A 21,548-nucleotide genomic window follows, 5' to 3' on the forward strand; every position below is an offset into this window, starting at 1 on the left:
GGGCCCGGCCCGGCGGGGGTCGGAGCGCGCAGGCGCGGGGGCGCCGCGGGCCGGTGCGGGCCGGGACGATGGCGGGGCCCAGCCTGCGGCCGCACGTGCACTGGGCGCAGCGGCACCGCGAGCTCTTCCTGCGCGTGGACCTCAGCGACGTGCGGGTACGGCCGCGACACGGCGGGGACACCCGGGGGGGGGGAGGGACTCGCCTGCGGGGGTGGCGGGCAGATTGACCCGGGGACACCCGGAGGGTGACGCCTGGGGGACGCCGGGCGGGGACACCTGTGGGGGATTGGATGTGCGGGGGGAGACTCACCTGGAGGACCCCGAGGGGAAATCACCTGCAGGGCACCTGGAAAGACTCACCTGCGGGACCCCCGAGGATGTCCCGCAGGTCACTGCCCCTCGGGGGAGACTCACCGGCGGGCGGGGAACACCTGCGGGACCCCCAGGGGCGACTCACCTGCGGATCCCCCCGGGGCAGCGGCAGCGAGGGGATGTCGCAGCGGGGCTCGGCGGTCCGGGGAGGGCTGTGCAGGTGTGGGGCCGGCGGGACCCCCCTGGGTGGGTGCACTGACCCCCGCGGGTTCCTGAGCTGCCAGCTAATGCATGTTCTCCCTCCGCAGAACCCGGACATCACCATCACCGACAATGTCCTGCACTTCAGAGGTAGGGGCTCCACCGGGGGTCTCTCAGCCTGGCCCCCACCCCGGGGCTGCCGCTGTCCCACTTGTCCCCATCGAGGGGTGCCTGGCTGCCATCAGTGGCAGGAGCCACAGTGCTGGGCATGTTCAGATCCGCCACACTCCCACCCACAGCCCTCTGTGTTCCAGCCCTGGTAACCACAACAGGCCCTATCTTATCTAACAAGAAAACCCCAACCTCCCCATATTTAAATATCAGTGGAATTTCCATATATCCTTCCCATCCCGGGCCAGCCAAACCCTGGAGATAGCTCACAGCTATTTTTCCTTTCACAAAGACCTTGTGTGCAATTCTTATCGAGCCTCCACATCAGGAACTAGTGCTGCATTTGGAAACTAAAGCAGATCTCGCCCTGAAAGATGGTTTTTTTGCTGCTGGACAGCTGCACATTCCAGCACCACAGAATTTTTTAAGATGTCTCATTAGGAGCTGCTGCCTCCTTGGTGAGCCACAGCCAGGCCATTTGATAGGAGGGTGTTGCACATCGTGTTCTCTTTGGGATCAGTTTACAGAGTGGAAGGGTGGGAATTAAACACAGTGTGCAGAGTTTTGGAGCCCTTACGGGGACAGGATCAATGTGGGAGATGACAAATGAACCCTGGTAAGTGCCTTTGTTCTGTTGGGAGGGACTCCTCACATCACCTTCCTACACACCCAGCAGCACCCATCTCCCTAGGTGCTCCGTTGTGCAGAGGCTGGATCCCCCACAGGTAGGAGATTTTCAGCTGGATTTGAGTTATCCATGAGTAGCCTTTTGATCCTCTCTTTTGGGAGTTTGACAGGCTGCCTTCCTGCAGGAGGGACCCTTTTCCAGCGTGGTGCAGACTTGCAGCAGTTGTAGCTGACTCCTGCATCTGCCCCTCCAGGCAACATTTTGGTGTCTTCCCTGTTGTGTGGTTTCCTCTTGTCTCTCAGGTTGGCAGGAAGCAAGTGCTGTGAATAAGTGATGGATATTTCTGTGTATAAAGCATCCTTTGCAGGTGGAGTGTGTGGAACCTCACACTCACTGTCAATTCTTGTCTTTTAGCCCAGGGTCACGGTGCCAAAGGAGACAACATCTATGAATTTGAGATCGAATTCCTTGAGCCAGTCGAGCCTAAAGTAGGTATTTTTACTTCTCTAATTCTTGCAAAGAAAAAGTCAATTTTGAAGAACTTGAAAGGAAAATGGCTGTGCATAAACTTCCCAGTATACTGTTTAAATTCTTCTGATAACTCTGTAACAGCCAGCTCTGTGGCAGTCCTGTGTGCCATTGTGTTGTCCTAATGCAAATCACCTCTCTGGAGCTTGCATGGACCAGCTTTAGTAGACGCTTGTCATTTGTTACACAGCAGTTGAAAGTTTTTTAAAGGACTTAAAGCAGCAAAATAATGGGAGAATCTGGCCATGTGTTGTCTGATGCAACCTTGACTGGAGATCAGGGGAACACTGTGCAGTCAGTGTGATGTTTCATGGCTTCTTTTGTAGCTGGACAAAAGAAGAGAGTCAGGAGAATTCATGTTGCTGGCTTGAGCAGATTTCTTAGGTTGTGATATGTTGTGGCTCCTGTTGCAGAAATCTTTCCGTAATTCCTGTTGCAGTCTGAGTGGAAAGAGCTTGGCTCGAAGAGCCATCCCTCTGTGTTACTCACAGGTGGCTGTGAGGTCTGTCTCCACCTCTCAGAGCTGTTAGGGGCACAGGAGAACTTGGGCTTTGCTCCTGGGGTATTTGTGGTGCTTATTCCTGGCTGAGTTTGGGATAGCTCCAGTCACACCAGGAGCCGCCGTTCACTGCTGCTCTTCGGCAGGGAAGGAGACCATCGGAGGGTGAATTTCCAGGCTCTGTCAGCAGGCACGTTTCTGGTGTGGCTCCTGCCAGGGGTGGAGTGGCAGACAGTGCCTTGTCATCTGCCTGGCACACAGTGTGGGAGAGGGGCCTGTTCTCTGCCTGTGCCTGTCTCCTGTGCTGGCAGACACGGGCTCTGCTGTGAGCCAGGCCTAGAAGGCAAGTCCTTGCCTCTGCAGAGCAGCCTCCTTCCAAGAGTCGTCACTCTGAGTCACTGTGGAGGGACTGGAGAACAGACTGAACTCTGCGTAACTACAGATGGTCAGGATCTGGAAGTATCACAGTCCAGGGTTTTCTCCTTTAGTTTTGATGTGCACTGTGAGTTCCCCTTGCTGATGTCAGGCTGGCCAGCAGTGAGAAATGGGGCCTGTGGCGGGCAAGGATGAGGTGTAGTTGCTGTAAATTACAGCTGCAGCCTTCAGATGTTTGAGGAGCATCCAGCCAGCCTTGACAGAGCAGAGCTGGTGCAACGTGCTCAGTTTGGAGTGCAGCTGGTGCAGCAGTTTCAGCTGGTCTGAGAGGCAGTGCCATGTGGAGCAGCCTCAGTGGTCAGAAGGGTGGGCTCCAAGGTGACAGTGCTGTGGGCTGTGAGGATGGAGAGGTTCTGGGCTACCACTGTGCAGGTGGATAGGCCTTGTGAGGTGGCAGTGACCACCCTGCCTGGTCTGTCGGCTCACCTTGTCTCCTGGTGTTCCCTAAGGCTCTTAGCTCCTTCTCTTGCTGCGGCAGGTGTCACATGGGGTCCCCTGTTTAGACATGTACCTGTGGCTGCTGGCAATGTTATTTTTACTGCTGGCTAGAGGTGGGTGGCTCACAGTACTGAGTGCAAGAAGGTGTAAAGCCAAGATCAGGGGTTCTGAATAAGAAGGCTGGCACTGGGGTCTCTGCTAGCTCTGTGGTGGGATGCAGTGGTGCTGTGATGTGGGCAGGCTGCTCATCAAGCCCTGCAACTGTCACAGCTGCCATCTTCAAGTGGACTGCCCTTTGCTTCTGTGCCTTGGGTGGCAGAGAGATGTTTGTGCTGCAGCAGTTGTGTCATCCCTCCTCCTTGATAAGGGGAGCTTGGGTATCAACTCAGTCTCAGAGCTTGTTCCTTCAGACTTTTCCTGCTGTGTCTGCCCCCAGCCCGTGTGCAGGATGACCCAAAGGCAGCTGAACATCACTGTGCAGAAGAAAGAGAGTAACTGGTGGGAGAGGTTGACCAAGCAAGAGAAGCGCCCGCTCTTCCTGGCGCCCGATTTCGACCGCTGGCTGGACGAGTCGGATGCTGAAATGGAGCTGAAGGAGAAGGTCAGTCCTGTGGACACCTTGTGCTGCCAGTTACAAAGCAAGGACAGCTGTTCTGTGCCTGAACCTGCATTCTTCATTTACCAGGAGCTGCCTGGCATGCTGATTGTTATTGCTGTGATATATAGAGTTGGTTAAGTGGTTCAGATTGTAAGCAGGAATTTGGAAATAGGCGCATTTCTGGTTGGAACTGGAGGCTGTGTGCTGGCTCCTTGCACGTGCTCCTTGCCTGGTGTCCTGATCCACAGAGGATCATGTCACTCTGCCATGTGAAGCCCAAAGGACCGAGCCCTGGGCATTGCTTGGGAAGCTGGGATTGGTGAGGCTTTCCTGAGCCCCTGGGCTGGCCCTGCTGGTGCATTCTCACCATCTGGTGAGCTTGAGCAGCTTACTGCGGTGGGGAGGTGCAAGATGGACTTGGAAAGACCACATTCCTGCAAATCCCTTTAACAGCAAACACTGCCCTGTTCCCCTCTGCAGCCATGAGAGCACGGAGCAGAGAGGGGCACTGCAGTGCCAGGACCCAGGAGCATTGGGAAAGGCAGGCAGAGAACCTGGGCTGGATGTTCTCTGTTCTCTTCAGGTTGCTGGTGGGTCGTGTAAGAAACAGCACAGTCATAACTGAGAATTAACACAGAAAGCAGAGGCTTTTACAGCAAAAGCATCTAATTACTAGATCAAACCACATGGTGAAGGCAGGATAACTGGTTAACACCCTCTGGCTTTTACTGTACTATAATTTCTGGATGACAAATGTGCTGTTTTATGCTGGTGAAAATTTAAACCTTCTAGCTACTGGCTGCTTGGCTGAGTTTTAAACCCACTAGCTTTGCAGTAGTATAGTTAACAAATCACTTGCTAATTACAGTAAGTCTTTAAAACCTTATCCTTCATCTTAAGGAAGAAGAAAAGATTAACAAAGTGAAAATAGAATCCAGAGTCCCAAAGGACCGTAAGTAACTGCATCTTTTTAGTGGGTAAAGTGGGATTTAGAAAGTTTGTTCACACTTTTGTGAGCCTCGACTCTTAAGGAGCAGTTTTGAGTGGCTTGGTTTATCTTGGAGGGGGATCTTTGTATTGTGAGCTATTAGGAATTTAACAAAAATGAACTGAAGTTTCCAAGGAATGTCAAACATCTGACTACCAAGAATTGAGTTTTGGCACATGATGGCTAAAGCAGAACCCCCAGTGCACCCAACAATACTTATATCACAATCAATAGCTTCCCTTCTCCTTGTAAGCTTTATTCTCAGCCTGGTTTGCAGCTCCATTACCATTGTACTCTGCTCACCTGATGTGCTTATTATTGATTTTAGCTTTCAAACACCTGAAGAAGGGATACCTAATCATGTATAATCTTGTACAGTTTTTGGGATTCTCTTGGATTTTTGTGAACATGACAGTACGACTGTTCATCTTAGGAAAAGGCAAGTAATGAGCACTACTTTATTTATATTGGAGGGTTTGAGTTGATTTTCAGTGTTGTTTTTATGACTTTTTAAATAGCAGAATCTTAAAGGGAGACATATTTAGGAACAAAACCATGAATGCAGTGCCAAAGAGCACAACGAAAGCCTTTCAAAGGTCATCAAAGTGTCAAGGGCAGGAAAATACAGTCCCCTTGGAAATCACAGCTGTGTACTCTGTGAATGATACTTGTGCTCTGCCAGGATCACTTCTAACAAAATCAGCTGAAGCAAAATGTCTCTGTCTCTGCAATGTTAACGTTTTTGAAAATGATCTGGACAGAATATTTTGTTTTTGAAGCAAGAACAATCCATTCTGTTGAGGTACAGCACTATTGCCTTTTTTGTAAAGCAATTACTGAAATAGCTCTTGATCCTTCTGTGTGTGAAATGGAGCAGTGTTTCTGGCCCAACTGCTGTGAGTTCAAGATAAGGCCTATAAAGAACTTATGTAATTATGCATCATGTTTTTCTCAAATACGACTAGAATCCTGTTATCACAAGCTGTGCTGCTGCACCAGCTTCCTGAGCATGGAAATCCATTTGTTCTCTAAAATGATTGGTTTCCTCTGTCTTACAGATTCATTCTATGACACATTTCACACTATTTCTGACATGATGTATTTCTGTCAGACCCTGGCATTAATGGAGATCATGAATTCACTAATAGGACTGGTCAGATCACCGCTGATACCTTCTGTAGTGCAGGTAATATTTTGAAATTCTTCTCCTTGCTCTTATGTTTAAAGCAAATGTTTATTTTACACAAGTGTTGAGAGACTCTCCTAAAACAAGTGATGCAACCTCACTAGCACTGGACTAGAGGATTTCTTAGTCACAAGGCAGGAATCTGTGCTTCCCAGTCTTGGCTGTGACAGGCTGGCGGTTTCCTTCCATCACCTGGGCAAGGGAGTGCAGGGCAGCAAAAGCAAGAAGCTGATAAAAGTACATGATTTTGATTTGGTGCCAGTGCCCTTTTTTATCCTGGTTGTGGTTGCTGTGCATAAAAATGAGGATGGGCAATTTAAGACTGGATCCCTTGGATTGTACCTAAATACAGAGCAAGATGCCTGCTTGTAAGAAGCAGGTCACAGCTCAGCTGTGAGTTAGTTGTGTGCTCAGACGTGTGAGGATTAGATAGTTTGTGTTTCTGACAGCAAGGACTTGCCCTTTCTTTTGATGGAGAGTGAATATTCCTCACTATGTTTTTCTTTAATAGGTATTTGGAAGAAACTTCGTTTTGTTTGTTATCCTTGGAACCTTGGAGGAAATGCAGAGCAAACCTGTGGTGTTCTTCATATTTTATTTTTGGAGTATCACTGAACTGTTCAGGTCAGTGGGATTTTCCTCCTACCAAGTGTGCACAGAACAAAGTGGTTGTTCCTAAGAACTCTGTAAAGAGAATTTTGATCTTTGCATTTTTTGGAAGAGTTGGCCCCAGAGGGTAAGAGCTCCTTGAGTCATGGTCTGTTCAAAGCTTTCCTTCATCTGCCAAAAGCTGAGGCAGAGCTGGAGTCTGATGATGCCCTATTGCTTTATTTCTTTGTTGCTTTGAATTCCCATTGTTAAATGAGGTCTTTATCTTTGAAAAGAAGTTATTTTGAAAGGTTTATTAGGCAGCCAGGCCTTCATCCCTGTGTTCAGAATGGCCTGAGCTCTGTAAACTGCCCAATAACCATGTGTCCATCCTCATCCACAGGGACAATGCCTTGAATATTCTTGTGTCATCTGGGAATTGTGTTGAGCACACACAAGACTAATTCTAGTAGCAGTTTCCATTTTAAAGTGTTTGTTTCTCCTCACACTGTAGGTATCCCTATTACATGCTTTCCTGCATTGGAATTGAATGGAAACCACTCACCTGGCTCCGTTACACAGTCTGGATCCCTCTCTATCCCTTAGGGGGCTTGGCAGAAGGTATCTACTTAAAACAGTTTACTACTAAATAATAAATTCGAGGCTGGGAAAATAATTCAATCTCTTTTTTTTTTTTGGCAGCTGGACTTAAAATAGTAAAATAGAACAACAGAAGTAGATTTGCTTTGAGGTGAACCAAATACAAGCATTTTGTCTTTCATGCTGAATCAAATATTATTTCCAATTTGATGTGAAAAGAAGTCTTCCCTTTTGGAGGAAAGATTCCTTTTCTGGAGAGGGAAGTAAAGGCATGAACAAATGGAACAAGAACAGGCTGCACAGGATGCCAGTGCTCACTTCCTTGTGCTGACCCAAAGCTTTGTTTGCTAGGCCTGACTTGCTGAGCCTAGCCTGGGTTCACACCAGCTCCCAGGTCTTGATATTATCTTGGAAATCACAGCAGAGGACGGGCAGGGGCTTATTCCTGTGTTGCAAACCTGTGTCTGTGAGCCAGGAGGAGCTTTGGGCATTGCCCAACGCCAAGCAGGGGGAGGAGTGTGCCTGTTTCATTGCTGGGGGTATTTCTGGATGGCAAATCCTGCTGGCACGGGCCCTGGGGCTGCAGCTGTGTGTGAGAACAGAGTCTCACCAGGAAGGTTCACTGCTGCACCCCCTCACAAAGGTGCTTCCCACCTTACTGCATGTTCAACACCTTCAAAATTGCTGTCGTTAATCAGCGCTGGCAAATAAGAAGGGACTATGCTGAAATAGTTGGTGTGGGCTGGGTAATTATATATTTTATCTGTACTTGGTAATGATGGTGGCCTTCTGCTTTCAGCTGTCTGTATTGTTCAATCCATTCCAATCTTCAGTGAAACGGGGAAATTTAGCCTGGGATTGCCAAATCCACTGAACGTCACAATCCAGTTTCCATTTGTGCTTCAAATATATCTCATAGCCTTGTTTTTAGGTAAGTTTTTAATTATATTTCTCAATATTAAAATTAAAAGACCAGTTTCCCCTGAATAACTTGATTTTTCAAAGAGAATGAAACTCCTGCATCTTGGGGACCATGGCAACACAAAATTGCATTATCCCTGTGGATTGTTCAGGTAAATTTGTCAGTGATGGAGGGGAACACACCTCCAATGAGCTCCGATTAGCCCTCCGAAAAGGTGATCTTGGTAACAAATTAGCAGCATAAACTTGGGTTAGAGGAATAATTTTTACATGTATTTAAAACCATAGTATACTTAGTTTCACCTTTTATGGGCTATTTGAGCTTTGGAATGATGGCCATTGAAACATAATTTCAAATTAATTTAGTTAAATGTTGCAATATAATCACAAATGCCATGTGAAGTCACCTTTCTCCGGGAAGAAATATAGAACTCTCTTTAAACAGTGTATTAAAGAAGAAAACCTGCTTGAGACATACTTGGTTTCTGGTGTTACATTTGTAAACACAATTTAACTTCCTTGTACCCACACCCACGCTGGGAAAGCTGGTGTGTCACCACAATCTAACCGAGAATTTTAAACTGAACTTTGACTAGATTTCTCCTGCTCACAGGCATTGCTTAAAGCCACCCTTCAGTTGAGTTTCACCCTGAAATACCTGGTTCATCCTCCTTAGCTCTGCACAGCTGGTGTTAAAACTTCTGAAAGGTGACAAACCAACCTTCTAAGCAGCCCTTTACCAAATAGCCTGTGCAACAACTCCTGCCTCAGCCAGCAAGAAACACTTGCATTATCTTTCACTGCTATGCACATCCCTAAATAATTTGGTTGGTTGGGTTCTGTTCTTTTTTTTTTTTAGATTTGGTACAGCCATTTAGTATAAAAAGATGCGATGACGTCCGACCTAAACACTTCCTTCTTTTCCAGGGGTATTTGTAAACTTCCGTCACCTCTACAAGCAAAGGAAACAGCACCTTGGACCAAAGAAGAGAAAGATGAAGTGAAGCAGGACTGCAATGCTTTCTTATCTCACTTGGGGACAAGATAAGCCTCTAATTCTTACGGTTTTACCCACTGTAGTGCAAAGAATTTTGTAAAATGAAATGACCACGCTAGATTTCATGATTTCATAGTGAATTCAGGTAACATTCCCTTATACTGGATTTTGTTCCCTTTCCATCATCTATGCATGGCATTTACCACTGAACATTTAAACTTGTATCCTGTCAACCAGCATATTAGAAAGAAATCCTATTATCTGCATATGATATGCTTATAATCAGTGGAGCAGCACTAACTAGAAAATAGTGTTTATCTTTTAATTGGAGATTTGCTCTTTCAATATTGCATGCAGATAGGGCTTCTGATGTGGGATATGCTCTTAGCTGGCCTGTGCTGTTCCTGGGAGGCATCTTGATGGCAGGAGGAGGCACAGTCTGAGGCCACTGTGCAGTGTTTGGGTGTTTATCAACCACGGGGATAAACTCGCTCAGCACATACCCCCCCTTTTCTTCTGCACCATTATTAATGGTGCAGAATTAAAACTGGAAGTAGCTAATGCTGATTTAAGTGCTTCCAACTTAGCCTGTTTCTAGTTGAGCCTTAACAGAATAGGAGCTCTGTGTGGACCATAGCAATGTGTATTCCTGTAGCAACATATCCTATCCAGTCATTAGGGAAAGGAAGCTGCCACTGAGGGCAGAAATGCTTTCCTGGTTGGTACAGCAAGCACTGAAATGTAATAAAACAAGGCAGCATAGGTACCAGCTTTCCCCTGGCACGTGAACCCCAACAGAACTCCATCCACCCCATGCAAATGGAGACTGTGGAATTCTCACGGGAGATGAGGCCCCTCTGATCCATTCCGGCAGAGCTGTGGCTCCTGTATTTACAGCCTTCAGCAAGGCAGCAAAGTCACTTTTCTACCTGCATTTAGGGGTGCAGCAGAGAAGCTGGTGTGTATGGTTTGACTGGTCCCTGGGGGGTGGAACAGGGGGTCAAATAGAGTGCATTATTTAGATAGCACATATCAAGTCTTAGTAAGGGAGATCCCACACAGGGTTTGAAAGACCCTTTTCTCTTGTTTTAACCATCACCACCAAGAACAAAATGAAGCTCCCCCCACATTTTAGGTCATCTGCTGTCTCACCTGGAAACCTCTGGCTCAACTGATTTTATTTCAGCATGTCCTTCTTCACACCAAGCCTCCTGTAGCTAATCCCAGATTGCTCTGGCCTCCTTAACCCACTTTAGAAATGGACAGAAAGTTTAAACTGTGCTGTGGTTATGATCAGGTTGTTTCCCAACTGCCACTGCCCCAGGTCACTGCAGAGCAATGCCAGCAATCCAGAACAGACACTGAAGCTGAGATTAGCTTAGTGCCATGTTACTCTTTATCTTTTTCTACTGTAAAATAATATGAACCCTCTAGAAAATTATTTTATATATATTAAAAGTAACAAACAGCAGCAGGTTTGTGATATGGACCCAGTGCTTGTTACTGTAAATGAAATAGTGTTGTAAGGAGACTTTAACAAAGAAGGAGTACAAGTTCCACGCTGCACTTCACAAATTGTGTTCTGTCAACAAGGGGTGTGATACAACTTCTCTTTGGGAGAAGCACAGCCTACTTTACTCAGGAGAGTTGAGCACTATTTACACAATATTTCACTTAGCACACACTGTACCTATGTTTGAAGTATGTGAAAGGGTTGAATTAGCTGAGTAACAGAACAGCAAGGATCACTTTCATATTTTAATTTCTCCGCTGGGCATTTAAACCTCTGTTATGAAATCTGTATGTATTCATCAGTGAAATTGTGGTACCTAGTGCAAGCTGTCATGGATCTTACACTACTGAATTTCAGTCCTTCAGAAAGAATGTGTTTCTATTAATAAAGATTTACAACCAAATTTTGCTTTAGTTCTGTTTGTTCTTTGAAATCATATAACTTTCTGAGAAGTTGTTTAATTTGATATTTAACTTGAGATGAAAAGCTGGGACCTGAGCCTTCACCAGGTCAGTGTTTTGGGCCACACAGCCTGGTTGCTATGAAAATGGAACAAATCCAACTTAAATTTTCATGAAGAATTACCCTTTATTTGTATTATGCAAATAAAAAACCATGTGTCCCAAGATCAAGTTATTTTCAGAAGCATAAGCACTGCAGTGCAAGTGATAATGCTCAGTACAGACTGTCTGTAAAGTTGGGCATGAAGTCAGGGCCAACACCCCAAAATCAGCTCTGTGTCTGATCTTGCAGGGTGCTTCTCATACCTTTCTTTCGACTAATGAAGTTGATGCTTAAAGTGTAGTAGCTGCCTTTTAGGGTACTTTCACCAGTGAGTTCAGTTACATAGTAACTGCATTCTGGGGAGGCCGAAACCCAAGAGATGCCTCCAATAGTATTTTTTTCTCTCCTCCCATGTACCAAATAACTTCCACCCATCATCCAACACCATCGTTGGGTTTGGAACACTTCCCACCGTTTTCAGGTCTGACTGAAAGCCACCACAAACGAGCTACGTTTGTTTAGAGAGCACTGATGCAAAACTTCCCCGTTGCGACAGGAAATTCTTCAGTGATTGAATGGGCCCTACAAAGTACACAGAATAAAATTTGAACCACTTGACCCTTGATCTAGAGAAGCTCCCAAAATGGAGACTTCACATTCTCTCAGTGCTGCTACTGGAAAAGTCTGTCTGCAGAGGAGCAATGTTGTGATCATAGGCAGCGTATTCCGAGGCTCCCGTACTTGCCACTTTGAGCTGCTGGGCCGCGTGTGTGAGCTGGAAGGCGGCGTCGGGGTGGGCGGTGTCGGGGAGCAGCGTGCACTCCCTCTCCAGCATGTCTGCCACGCCCTTCAGCAGCTCCAGGAAGCCGAAGGCCAGCGCTGCCTTCCGCAAACGGTTCAGCTCCTGCAAAGACACAAAACCCCTTTTAAAGCCTCTCCAAGCCTTGACATCAAACGTGGGTTTCTTGTAGCTGTTTTTAAAGGTGATGTTACTCACAGTGCAGCTGCTGGAAACTGCCCAGCTGCTCATGGATAGAAAATCAGGGATGAAGATGGTAACAGTGGTCTTCCCTTGATCCTTTCCTATAAACCTCCACTCCTTTCTTTTGTGCATGCAGCTATTGTACCAGCCTGCTTTGTCTGTGTCCCAGCAGGGCTCCAGCTTAGGCTTCACTGACTGCTGCCTTTAACCACAGTGTCCAGTAAAAAGTAGATACATTGATTTTTCTTCCCTATAAACTGAGCAGTGCTTATGTGCACTTAGGCAGGGTATTCATTCATCAAGTCTGTAGAGGCTGCAATACCAAACTGCTTCAGCACTAAGCTTGCAAGAGGAATAATTACCTCCAGCCACAGTCTGGTTGTGGATCATTATGGTGTGGCCAAATGTGCCTGGAACTCTGTCCTCCTCTGCTTCAGTTCTAGGTAAAATAGAGGAGACATTTTCAAGACTCAAAATGACATCTGTGCTCCTATTCCTCTCTGATCCATCCGTTAATTTCTGCCCGGACAACAGCATAAAAGCTCACCATGGAAGCAGCAGAGGTGATGAGGGGCACTTGTAGACATGACTCATCTATGCCAGAAAATGTAGTGCCAGACCACTGAAATGAGACCCCCTTGTCTCACCTAACCAGTCTGTAAGTTTCTGCAGAGCACTACAGAACACACAGTGTGGTTCCTCTACCAAATGCACCACCATCACTACAGATCAAACTTAGCCCAGCCTGGAATGTTACTCACTTTATAGAAGGTTTGTGTTTTTTCAGGGAGTTTCCTTGCATTTCTCAAGATCTTCTGTACATCTGTCTGCAGGAAAAAAAAAAGAAAAAAACCAACAAAAATCTTGGCAGTTTCTGGGGGAAGCTGCAGAACAATCCCCAACTCTTTATGGATAAATTATCCTGACCATTGACAAGACTGCATCTCACAAAGGCTGAAACATAACTGGTAATTATACTAAATTCAATAAACCAAGCCAGATGCTCCACTGGAGACACAGCTCTCATTAAACAAGCTATGCCTTCTGATTGCATTTTAATCATGACATTGTAAAGAGGCAGTGTTTATAAAAATGAAAGAAAAGCAATAAAGCAATTACATTAAATGGGCAAGACATGCACAGGCTGCAGCTCCTGCTGAGATGGCTCCTGCTGCTCCAGGTAAAGCAGCACAAGCTGGATCATTACCTGGAGGCCACTGGGTTTGATCCAGACAGTGACATTCTGAGCGTAGCTGCGCTTGTTCTTGGGCTGCAAAGGGAAAGGGCTCTTATTGTCATCCTCCCCATAAGGATTTTCTTTTGCATCTGGCAGAAAAAAGAAATTATAGACTTGGCAACTAAGAATTGTCAAGATCATTCACACAACACTGAATGTGTAAGAGTTACTCAGAGGAGTGTGGCCAGTACCTGAAATGGGGCCAAGCTGTGCCATCTTCCCCAGCCATGGGAGGGGCTCAGGACCAGGTTCAAAGAGTGACATCATGAGGTTTGATTTCTTCTTGCTATCAGCTTGTGAATAAAGCATTCCATACCACTCTGGCCTGTGGAAAAGAGCAAACCTTTAAAGGCTGAAAATCTTCCAGCCCTCTGCCTAGAACGTGCCTCCCTCTCACTGTGTGGAGGCTCAATGTTTGCAATTTGTACTGACAGAAACAAATCTGCAATTAAAAATCCACAGCTTAGTCTAGCGGTGCAGAGTTCTGCACAGAATACAGATATAAATAAGCATAATTTATAAATAAAGCCTAAATGAGCAAAGGAAGAGATTTTTCAGGCAGACATCCAGCTCCATACCCCAACTGGACGAGAGCCACCATGCCTTCCACTTTCAGGCTGCCATGTAATAAAACACAGAAGTTGGGGATTTTCCCAGCAATCTGATTAGCTGAATTCTCATCTTCAGTGTCATCTGTGATCCCAGGTCCCACCTCATCGCCCTCTGGGGAAGAATCAAAGCAAACAAAGAGAAAACATGAGAATTAATTCAAACACACAAGTTCTGTTTCCATGACACCGCCCTTTACTGTCTGCCTGCAAGAGTTAATTAATACTTTCGTAGAATAAACAGCTGCAGAACAAACTGCTTGGGCAAAGTGGCACAATGACACATAAATATTCCACTGCATTGAACTCAAGGGCTTTAAATATTCATCTTGCACCACATATTTCATGGCTCATTATTATTCTGAACTGTGAGTTTAGCATGTTCTATTAATAATGATGTTGTAAGGACCCTCGTCCCTCTGAGAACTTCCCAAAGAACACAGTATGCAAAATAAGAGAGCTCGTGGTCAAGGTTTTAATTTTAATGCAATCACACAAATATGACATCTGGTATTTTGATAAAGCAGACAACCTGTGCCTGCAGTCTAAACCACACTACAAGGGAAGCTTAAAGTAGTTTTTGCTGAAATAAAGCCAACTTGCTCACCTCTGTTAAGTGCAATGGGCAGTACCAAGTGTCGGGACAAGACAGGAGGGCTGGAAATGTCAGCAATATCTACAAACCCAACAATTTCTAGATCTGCAGGGAGACAACAGATGTAAATCAGATTTAACACAGTTGAAGTCATTTTGGAAATGCATTCAGAGGCAATTTAACATCACCACTTCTTACACCACCACGTTTTCTGAAGCGATGACTAAAGGCAGCACAAGAAAACCCAAACTCAGCTGGGAGTGTAAAGGTGTTAATAAGTTAGAAAGACATAAAACACAACTTTGGAAGATGACTTTCAGCACACACAGCTCCCCACGAGCTGTGCTGCCGGACAGTTACAGAACTGGGCACCTTGATATTTCCATTGAACACAATCCATTGCTGTCTTACAAATTCCAAAAGAGAAAAACCAAAGACCGGCTGCTCATGGGAGCTGTGTCCACTAACGGGAGGGCTGGGAAGGTTTTTCTTTGCACAGTTGTTTTTAAAAATAATTTCTCCTCCCAGAAGCTTATGAGGGTGTTCATGGAAAGCAGCCTGTGGCTGTCTTCCAGTCTCTACCCCTAGAAATTGGCACCCTGAGCTCTGAAAGTGCCTCTACCCTACTCCAGCCCTTTAACCAGGTACACATGGATGAAGCAGGATGATATTTTTGTCCCCTGGAGTCACACATACACCAAAAAAATTACACAAACAGAGGCTGATCCTTGCAGAGACAAAGTGGATGAAGCAGAAACCACACAGGATGAGAGGTGGTAGCGAAAGGGCAGAAATCAAATGGGTTTTAGTAAAAAAGCAATCAAAGATTTTGTTACCTGTATTAATTGCTTTAGGAATGGGGTCTATTTCCTCATCTATAATGAAAGGCTCTGGTCTGGGAAATACTTGCACATCAGATGTTAAGTGGCCACACTTGAGGACAGCATGGAATGGTGTATAAGCCAGGTCTATTAACTTTCTAGAACACAGTTGTTAAGGAAAACATAATATACATATCAAATGGAAATAGTTTGTCTAAAGCACACTAATTTAGCTCCCAAACCTTTTTTAACTACAGTTAATTCAATAGTTCTAGTGTTGCGAAATTATGAAACAAAGCAGCATTATCCCACTCATGGCAAATGAACAGTAATTATGGAAATTACTGTCTTCTATCTGCCAAGCATAAACAGATGCTATGGTTTGGTTACAATGACTAAAATAAATATTGACCATAACCAGCGAAGGGCAAGATGAAATTACAGTTAACAAGATCATAAAATAAATTTTAAAAAAGAGTTTAATTAGAACATCTCATATCACCAGATTTCTTATTGTATTTGTTTTCCTTTTGAGATACCAGCTGGGGACCTTCCTGAAGGTCTGTTATCTGCAAGTGTGCTCACCCAAACATGGACTGCACATTCTTCAGGCACAGGGGGCCGTCAATGGTGAAAATCTGCCCCTCCCCATTGTTTAAATCAATGAGCCGCTCCAGGCAGTCTAAGGAATCTGTGCTTTGAAGCTGCAGAAAAAGAAAGGGAAATATTTTTGTTGAGTGCTCTTTTTATTCTCTTTTGTACTAACCAGTATTTTCAAAGAAAACATACACAGCACAGCAAAAAGCATCTGATTGGATGCTCCCGTGATTTTTTGTTCTCTTTCTCCTTTCCAAATAAACCAACAGTCTTTGTCTCTATTAAGAGAAATAACATTCTCTTATTACTTATCAGAAATAGATGATTTATTTTAAATATTTTCCCAGTTATTTTGAGATGCAAACAGTGCTTCAATCCACCAGCTTAATCAAAAGGATCATCCTTGACCATGAAGCTGAGCTATCTAATCGATGCCTAAGCAGAAATCCCTTCTGTGAAGGACACAAGAATATGGGTGTCAAATCAAAAGCAATGCTATTAATACAACTTGATCTAAGGAATATTAGTCAAATAGGCTTCTTTTTAAACAGCAGAATAACTGTTTATACAGCAGAATTCTAACTCCTGTGAAGATTTTTAAAGCTGGGATTGAAATTTGCAAGAGAAGGAGGAAGAAAATTGACACCTTTCCTTCAAAACTAAGGGAAGCTGGCTTGGAGACTTCAGTTTTCCCCTCTCACATTTCTACATAAAACTTCTGTATTTTAAGTGTTGAGCATCTTTGCAATGCAAGTCATTTATTCAAGAATTTAACTGTAGATTAAGAAGAGCCCCAAAAGCATTCAACGTAATTAATGCAGCAGTAATACAAACAGAGAAATTAAAATTCCACAGTATTCCCCAGGGACAAACTGACATGGTTTATAAAGATCATGGTAATAATGCAGCAGCAGTAGATAATAACAGTGCAACAATAAACCTCAAATTCTCTAATAATTCTCTAATAAAAGCACCAGAATGTCAACTAAACCTCAGGCACAAGAACATCACCTCAATGTTTTGTGCTGACCCGGTCGTTAGTTCAGAGAAGACCAACAATTACCCAACAATGTGTGAAAAATGAGTTCCACCCTCTTAGAAAAATTCGTAAGTTTAATAAAAAAATAAAAATAGACAATTAGGAGACAGGAAAGCAAAAGTATCTCGGCCAAGGGTGTTTGGCATAAAGCCAGCCAGCAGCACACTTTCACCCTTTCAGATTCTATTTTTAAGGATGGTGGTGTTACATATTCAAGAGACCCTAATGCATGATTCAAACATTCCCTTTGGGTTTTATCTGTTTCAGTTCCACCTCCCCCAATCATTTTATCTGGTAGATCCATCTGTAGGTGGCTCCGCTTTGTCTGGTGACATGGCTCTCATAAAATTCTTCCCCTGAGGTTTTTGGTTATCTCCATTTGGATAAGAAACAGAAAGTCAGCAGCCTTTACGCAGGAAGGCAAGATGATCTTCTACACCTTCTGGTTTGGTCAGTTTAGATATTACAAAGAAAAAAAAAACCTAGTCTTTTTACTCTTAACACTAGGTTACAGTTAGAAAACACATTCACCGCTTTTCTAAACTCTACTAATAAAACATAATACAGTACAATTATACACACAGCATTCATTTTAGTATTTGCGAAAAGCCGACTTTATAACACGCATTTATAATAAACGTAACAAAGAATAAGACATCACCTCTTCCAGGTTGGCCATGCACATGACGTAGAGCTTGGACGGGAAGGGGAAGGGCAGAGGGAACCTGTTGCTGTCGCTGCGCTGGCTGTGAGTGGCCAGGGAGTGGCGCAGGGAGCCTCTGCCGATGCCCAGGCAGCCGTCGGTGACCAGGACAACCTGCAGGGACCGGGGACACGTCAGACACACCCCGCTGCACCGGGCACCCCAACACCCACACACCGCAGGAGCCTTCCTGCCCCCACCGAAAATCCCTGCTCACACCGGATTTTCCTCCGCCGAGCTGGGTAAAGAGCTGCGAGCAACATTTCCAGGAAAACAAAAAAACCCAAAAAAACCACATAAAGGAGAAATGGAAGATTGAACCCTCATTGATTTACACGGTGTGCATGGCAAATAAACGTTTTCTTGGCATCGGGTAATTGCACAAAATTTTGGGTCTCATAGATTTCATTTTTAAGTGCACACTAGAAGCACAGTGAGCACGCAGCCAAAAAAAAGCCTCTTGCTGTTGGACTCGAGGATTCCAGGTTTGTTTTCAGATGGATGATAAAGCCCATTTCTTCTGCAGAATCTGGAGAGCAACTCAGCCTCCCCTACAAGCCACAGAAACCTCATAAAAGGGTAGTATTAGTGATCTTAATTCTTTGTAAATACAGCTGCAGTATACTCACATTTTGCAGCAGAACTACTAGAGCAAAGGCACACACTTTTCCATTCAATTGCACATCCAGAGTCAATTCTTGAGGAAATCTGCACTAATTACACTGAATAATGGGATTATTTACACTCAGCTGTGACCCAGTCACTTCCAGAGGAGTAGAAGAGCTGCTCCTTCAATGCTGCATGATTTCTGGCTGGTAGGGAAGGAAAATCCAATCCAGTTGAAACTCCATGTGTAATTGCTACACCCAGATTTGTATTCTCCCTTCATCCTCAGTCCCTCTGGCAGTCTCCTCAGAACTGGTGCTCACCAGTGATGTTTTCCACTACTCCAAGGCTGCAAAGTCCATTCCCCAGTGCCCTCCATCACCCCAGCACCTGAAAGTGCCAGTAAAATGAGCTACGCCACAAATGAGAGGCAAAAGAGTTGAGGTCTAATCTCTGTTTGGTTCTCACATCTTTCTTGTTCTTTGCTTTGAATGTTTTTTTCTGTTTCAAGGTGCCTTTTGACCGTGTTGGATGATGAAGCACTGCCTAACCAACAGACTTCTATCCTTTTTCTCCTTAAGGAATATTGCTTCAGGCATCTTCCCGGCTCACTGGGCTGCAAAATCACTGAACTTAAATCAAGTGTCTCAGAAAACCAACGGTTAAATCAAACTCTGCCATAAGAGGCAGCAGATTTGGAAGGCTCAGAGAGCTTGGAGGGCTGAATTGGGGTGGGTGAGCAGCTGCATGGCAAATGACTCATCTGGGAGAGAAGTCACATCAAAACACACTCAGCAGCAGCCCCACGCTGTTGGTTGAGAGCTGGAATTGTTACAAGCCGGGGAAGCCATCAAGGACTGGAGGGGAGAGGCTCCTGCATGTGGGACTACACCCTTTCCAAATGGAGTGAGGCTCCTGGGACAGCAGACTGCATCCAGATCAAACACCAGGCCAGCACAACAGTGCTCCTGAGCCACATTTTATAACCCACTGCACTACAATAACACATTGGGCAGGAAAACTGTCTCTTTTTTTTTTCGCTGCTGAATATTTTTATAAAGATCACCTTCTGTTCACATTGCAGGGTTAGCCAAAATACGAATTCTTTGTGTTTTTGCAGCACCAGCATGCCTGAGAGCATTCCAAACTTTCAAATCACATTTACGCCTCTAAGTACAACTCACAGGAATAGAATCAATCACAGAATCACAGGGTGGCTTGGGTTGGAAGGGGTCCTAAAGACCACCAAGTTCCAATCTCCCTGCCCAGGGATAACTAAACATGCAGTGAACTCAAACCAGTGAAATCAGCCATACCTGGCAAGGAATTGTTGCCCCCCATTCCTGCTGGACAATATTGCAAACCCCCAGCAGCGCCGACTCCAGACAGGTTTTGTCGTAATCATCCATGTTACTCAGGGCTTCCTGCAAAGACAAACAGCACAGTCACTGCTGGGGGAATATCCCTGCCAGGAGACACCCAGCAGTCTAAAAAAAGTGAAAACCTGAGGCAACATCTAATGGGAAACATTTAGCTGAGAAAATCCTCACAGGTGTCAGAGCAGCTCAAACTTCTCAGGGATTCACAGAGCCCAAAAGGAGTTTGTCTCACAAAAACTCTTTGGCAGAGAAAGTAACAAACCCCAAACTCGCACCTGCATCCAAAAACCAGCTTTTCTCCTAGAAGTGAAAACCTCACACTTAACACAGCATCACCAGGGTGCAGCTGGGAGATCAACTTGCTAAAGGAGCCTGGCTGGGCTCCTGCCTTGCAAAATTCCTCAAATCAACTCTTAGGGAAGTGAAAATAATTTGGAGAGGATGCACTGGCACTCACCTACTAAACTGCAAACATGACAGAGAACAGAGAAAGAGATTTTTTAAAATCTCTTTGTCCAGTGGACAAACCTAAACCTGTGACAGCAATGTGTCATTTCCTCCTGCCTGTGAGGGTCAGATATAAATGTGCAATTTTTACTGGATTCAGAGGCCCCAGTGCCTTACTGCATCCATGTGAAATTTCCCTCTTGGACTTTCTCCTTCCCATTCCCTCCTCCCAACTTCCCGCCACATCTGTGAGGCCTAAAATCACTTATTCTCACTCTTGCACTGTTTTGAGTTCCACACACTCTCAACAGCAGCTTCTGTCTACCAAATCACTCAAAGCCTTTCTAAATGGTCCTGTCAGCTGCACCGTTTATCAAGAGCAAACCAACAACTATACATGAGAACAGGGACATCACAGAACCACCTGGAGAGCTTCATCAGGCAGCCCTTTCCTCCATCCCATTTTTAACTCCATCCCATTTTAGAGTCCACCAGCCACACCCCAGTGCTCCCCTGCAAAGCTGCAACTGGCAAAGTTCAATGTTCCAAACACACTGATTTCAGCTACCCTTAAAATAAGGCCAAACCCACCCAATTCAAGACATCGTCCACAGGATGATACCAAATCACACAGTTTCACCGTGCTTTGCCGGTGCAGTTAGCTGATTTTTAAAAAATATCGATGCTTTATTGCTTCAAGTGTTCACACCCCCTACCTGGAGCGTGTTGTAGTCTCTCGTGAAGGGCACCATCAGCTCCCAGAGGGATGAAAACACCACCAAGGCCGTGAACTCCAGCTTGTAGTTGGTGGCCATGTGCTCGAAGAGCATGGTGAGCCCGTGGGCAGCCAGGTGCTTGCGCTGGTACTCCTCGGAGCCCTCCACCGACACCGGCCGCGTCATGGACAGCGACACGTCCATCACCACCACGGTGGGCATGGCGAGCCGCTCCCCCGCCGCCCTCACGGACGGGATCAGCCGGGATCACCTGCCTGCGGCGGGAGGGAAAGGCACAAACCCTTGTTCAAGCTGCCCTCGTGGAGCCACGCGTCTCGCCCCCTCACGCTGACCCCGGGGAGAAGCGACAATTACCCTTTTCCCCCTCAAAACGCGGGGCCGAGCACGGATTAAGTGAACGCACGCTGAACCCCGCACAGCATTTCCAGCCGGGCGCAGCGCAAGGCCTGGAGACGGCAGGAGCTGAGCCAGCCGGGGAAGGGGCGCAGCCTCGCCGCTCCGAGCGCGGTCGGGCAGGGATCCAGCCCTCCCTACGAGCGTTCGCCCTCAGCGGGGCCGGCCCCGGAGCGCTCCCGGGACGGGCCGGGCCCGGCGGCGGCGGCGGCGGGCACGGAGCGGGGCGGCGGAAGGGAAATGCCGCTGCACACCGCGGCCCGCCGCGCCACCATGCATCCGGCACGGAAAGCTTCC

General features: G+C 45.9%; 2 protein-coding genes across 2 annotated transcripts; one reads left to right on the forward strand and one right to left on the reverse strand.

Moving 5' to 3' along the window:
• The first annotated feature begins 44 nt into the window (after positions 1-44).
• Positions 45-11,006, forward strand: HACD3 (3-hydroxyacyl-CoA dehydratase 3). The gene is made up of 11 exons (XM_066195982.1): positions 45-155; positions 621-663; positions 1,727-1,800; positions 3,649-3,813; positions 4,711-4,762; positions 5,127-5,237; positions 5,857-5,984; positions 6,496-6,608; positions 7,087-7,193; positions 7,972-8,103; positions 9,021-11,006. Exons 1-11 carry the CDS (start codon positions 69-71, stop codon positions 9,095-9,097), a joined length of 1,089 nt encoding a protein of 362 aa, XP_066052079.1. The 5' UTR covers positions 45-68; the 3' UTR covers positions 9,098-11,006.
• On the reverse strand, positions 10,997-21,533 carry INTS14 (integrator complex subunit 14). Its single transcript, XM_066195981.1, has 12 exons — positions 21,213-21,533; positions 20,838-21,112; positions 19,612-19,719; positions 17,648-17,803; positions 15,936-16,054; positions 15,366-15,508; positions 14,542-14,634; positions 13,905-14,049; positions 13,518-13,651; positions 13,297-13,415; positions 12,851-12,916; positions 10,997-12,011 (listed from the first exon to the last, which is right to left on the reverse strand). Exons 2-12 carry the CDS (start codon positions 21,057-21,059, stop codon positions 11,760-11,762), a joined length of 1,557 nt encoding a protein of 518 aa, XP_066052078.1. The 5' UTR covers positions 21,060-21,112; positions 21,213-21,533; the 3' UTR covers positions 10,997-11,759.
• Positions 21,534-21,548: the final 15 nt, after the last annotated feature.

The sequence above is a fragment of the Chamaea fasciata genome, unplaced genomic scaffold, assembly GCF_029207755.1.
Source record: "Chamaea fasciata isolate MVZ Bird 193981 ecotype frontalis unplaced genomic scaffold, bChaFas1.0.hap1 SCAF_14, whole genome shotgun sequence".
Classification (NCBI taxonomy): Eukaryota; Metazoa; Chordata; class Aves; order Passeriformes; family Sylviidae; genus Chamaea; species Chamaea fasciata.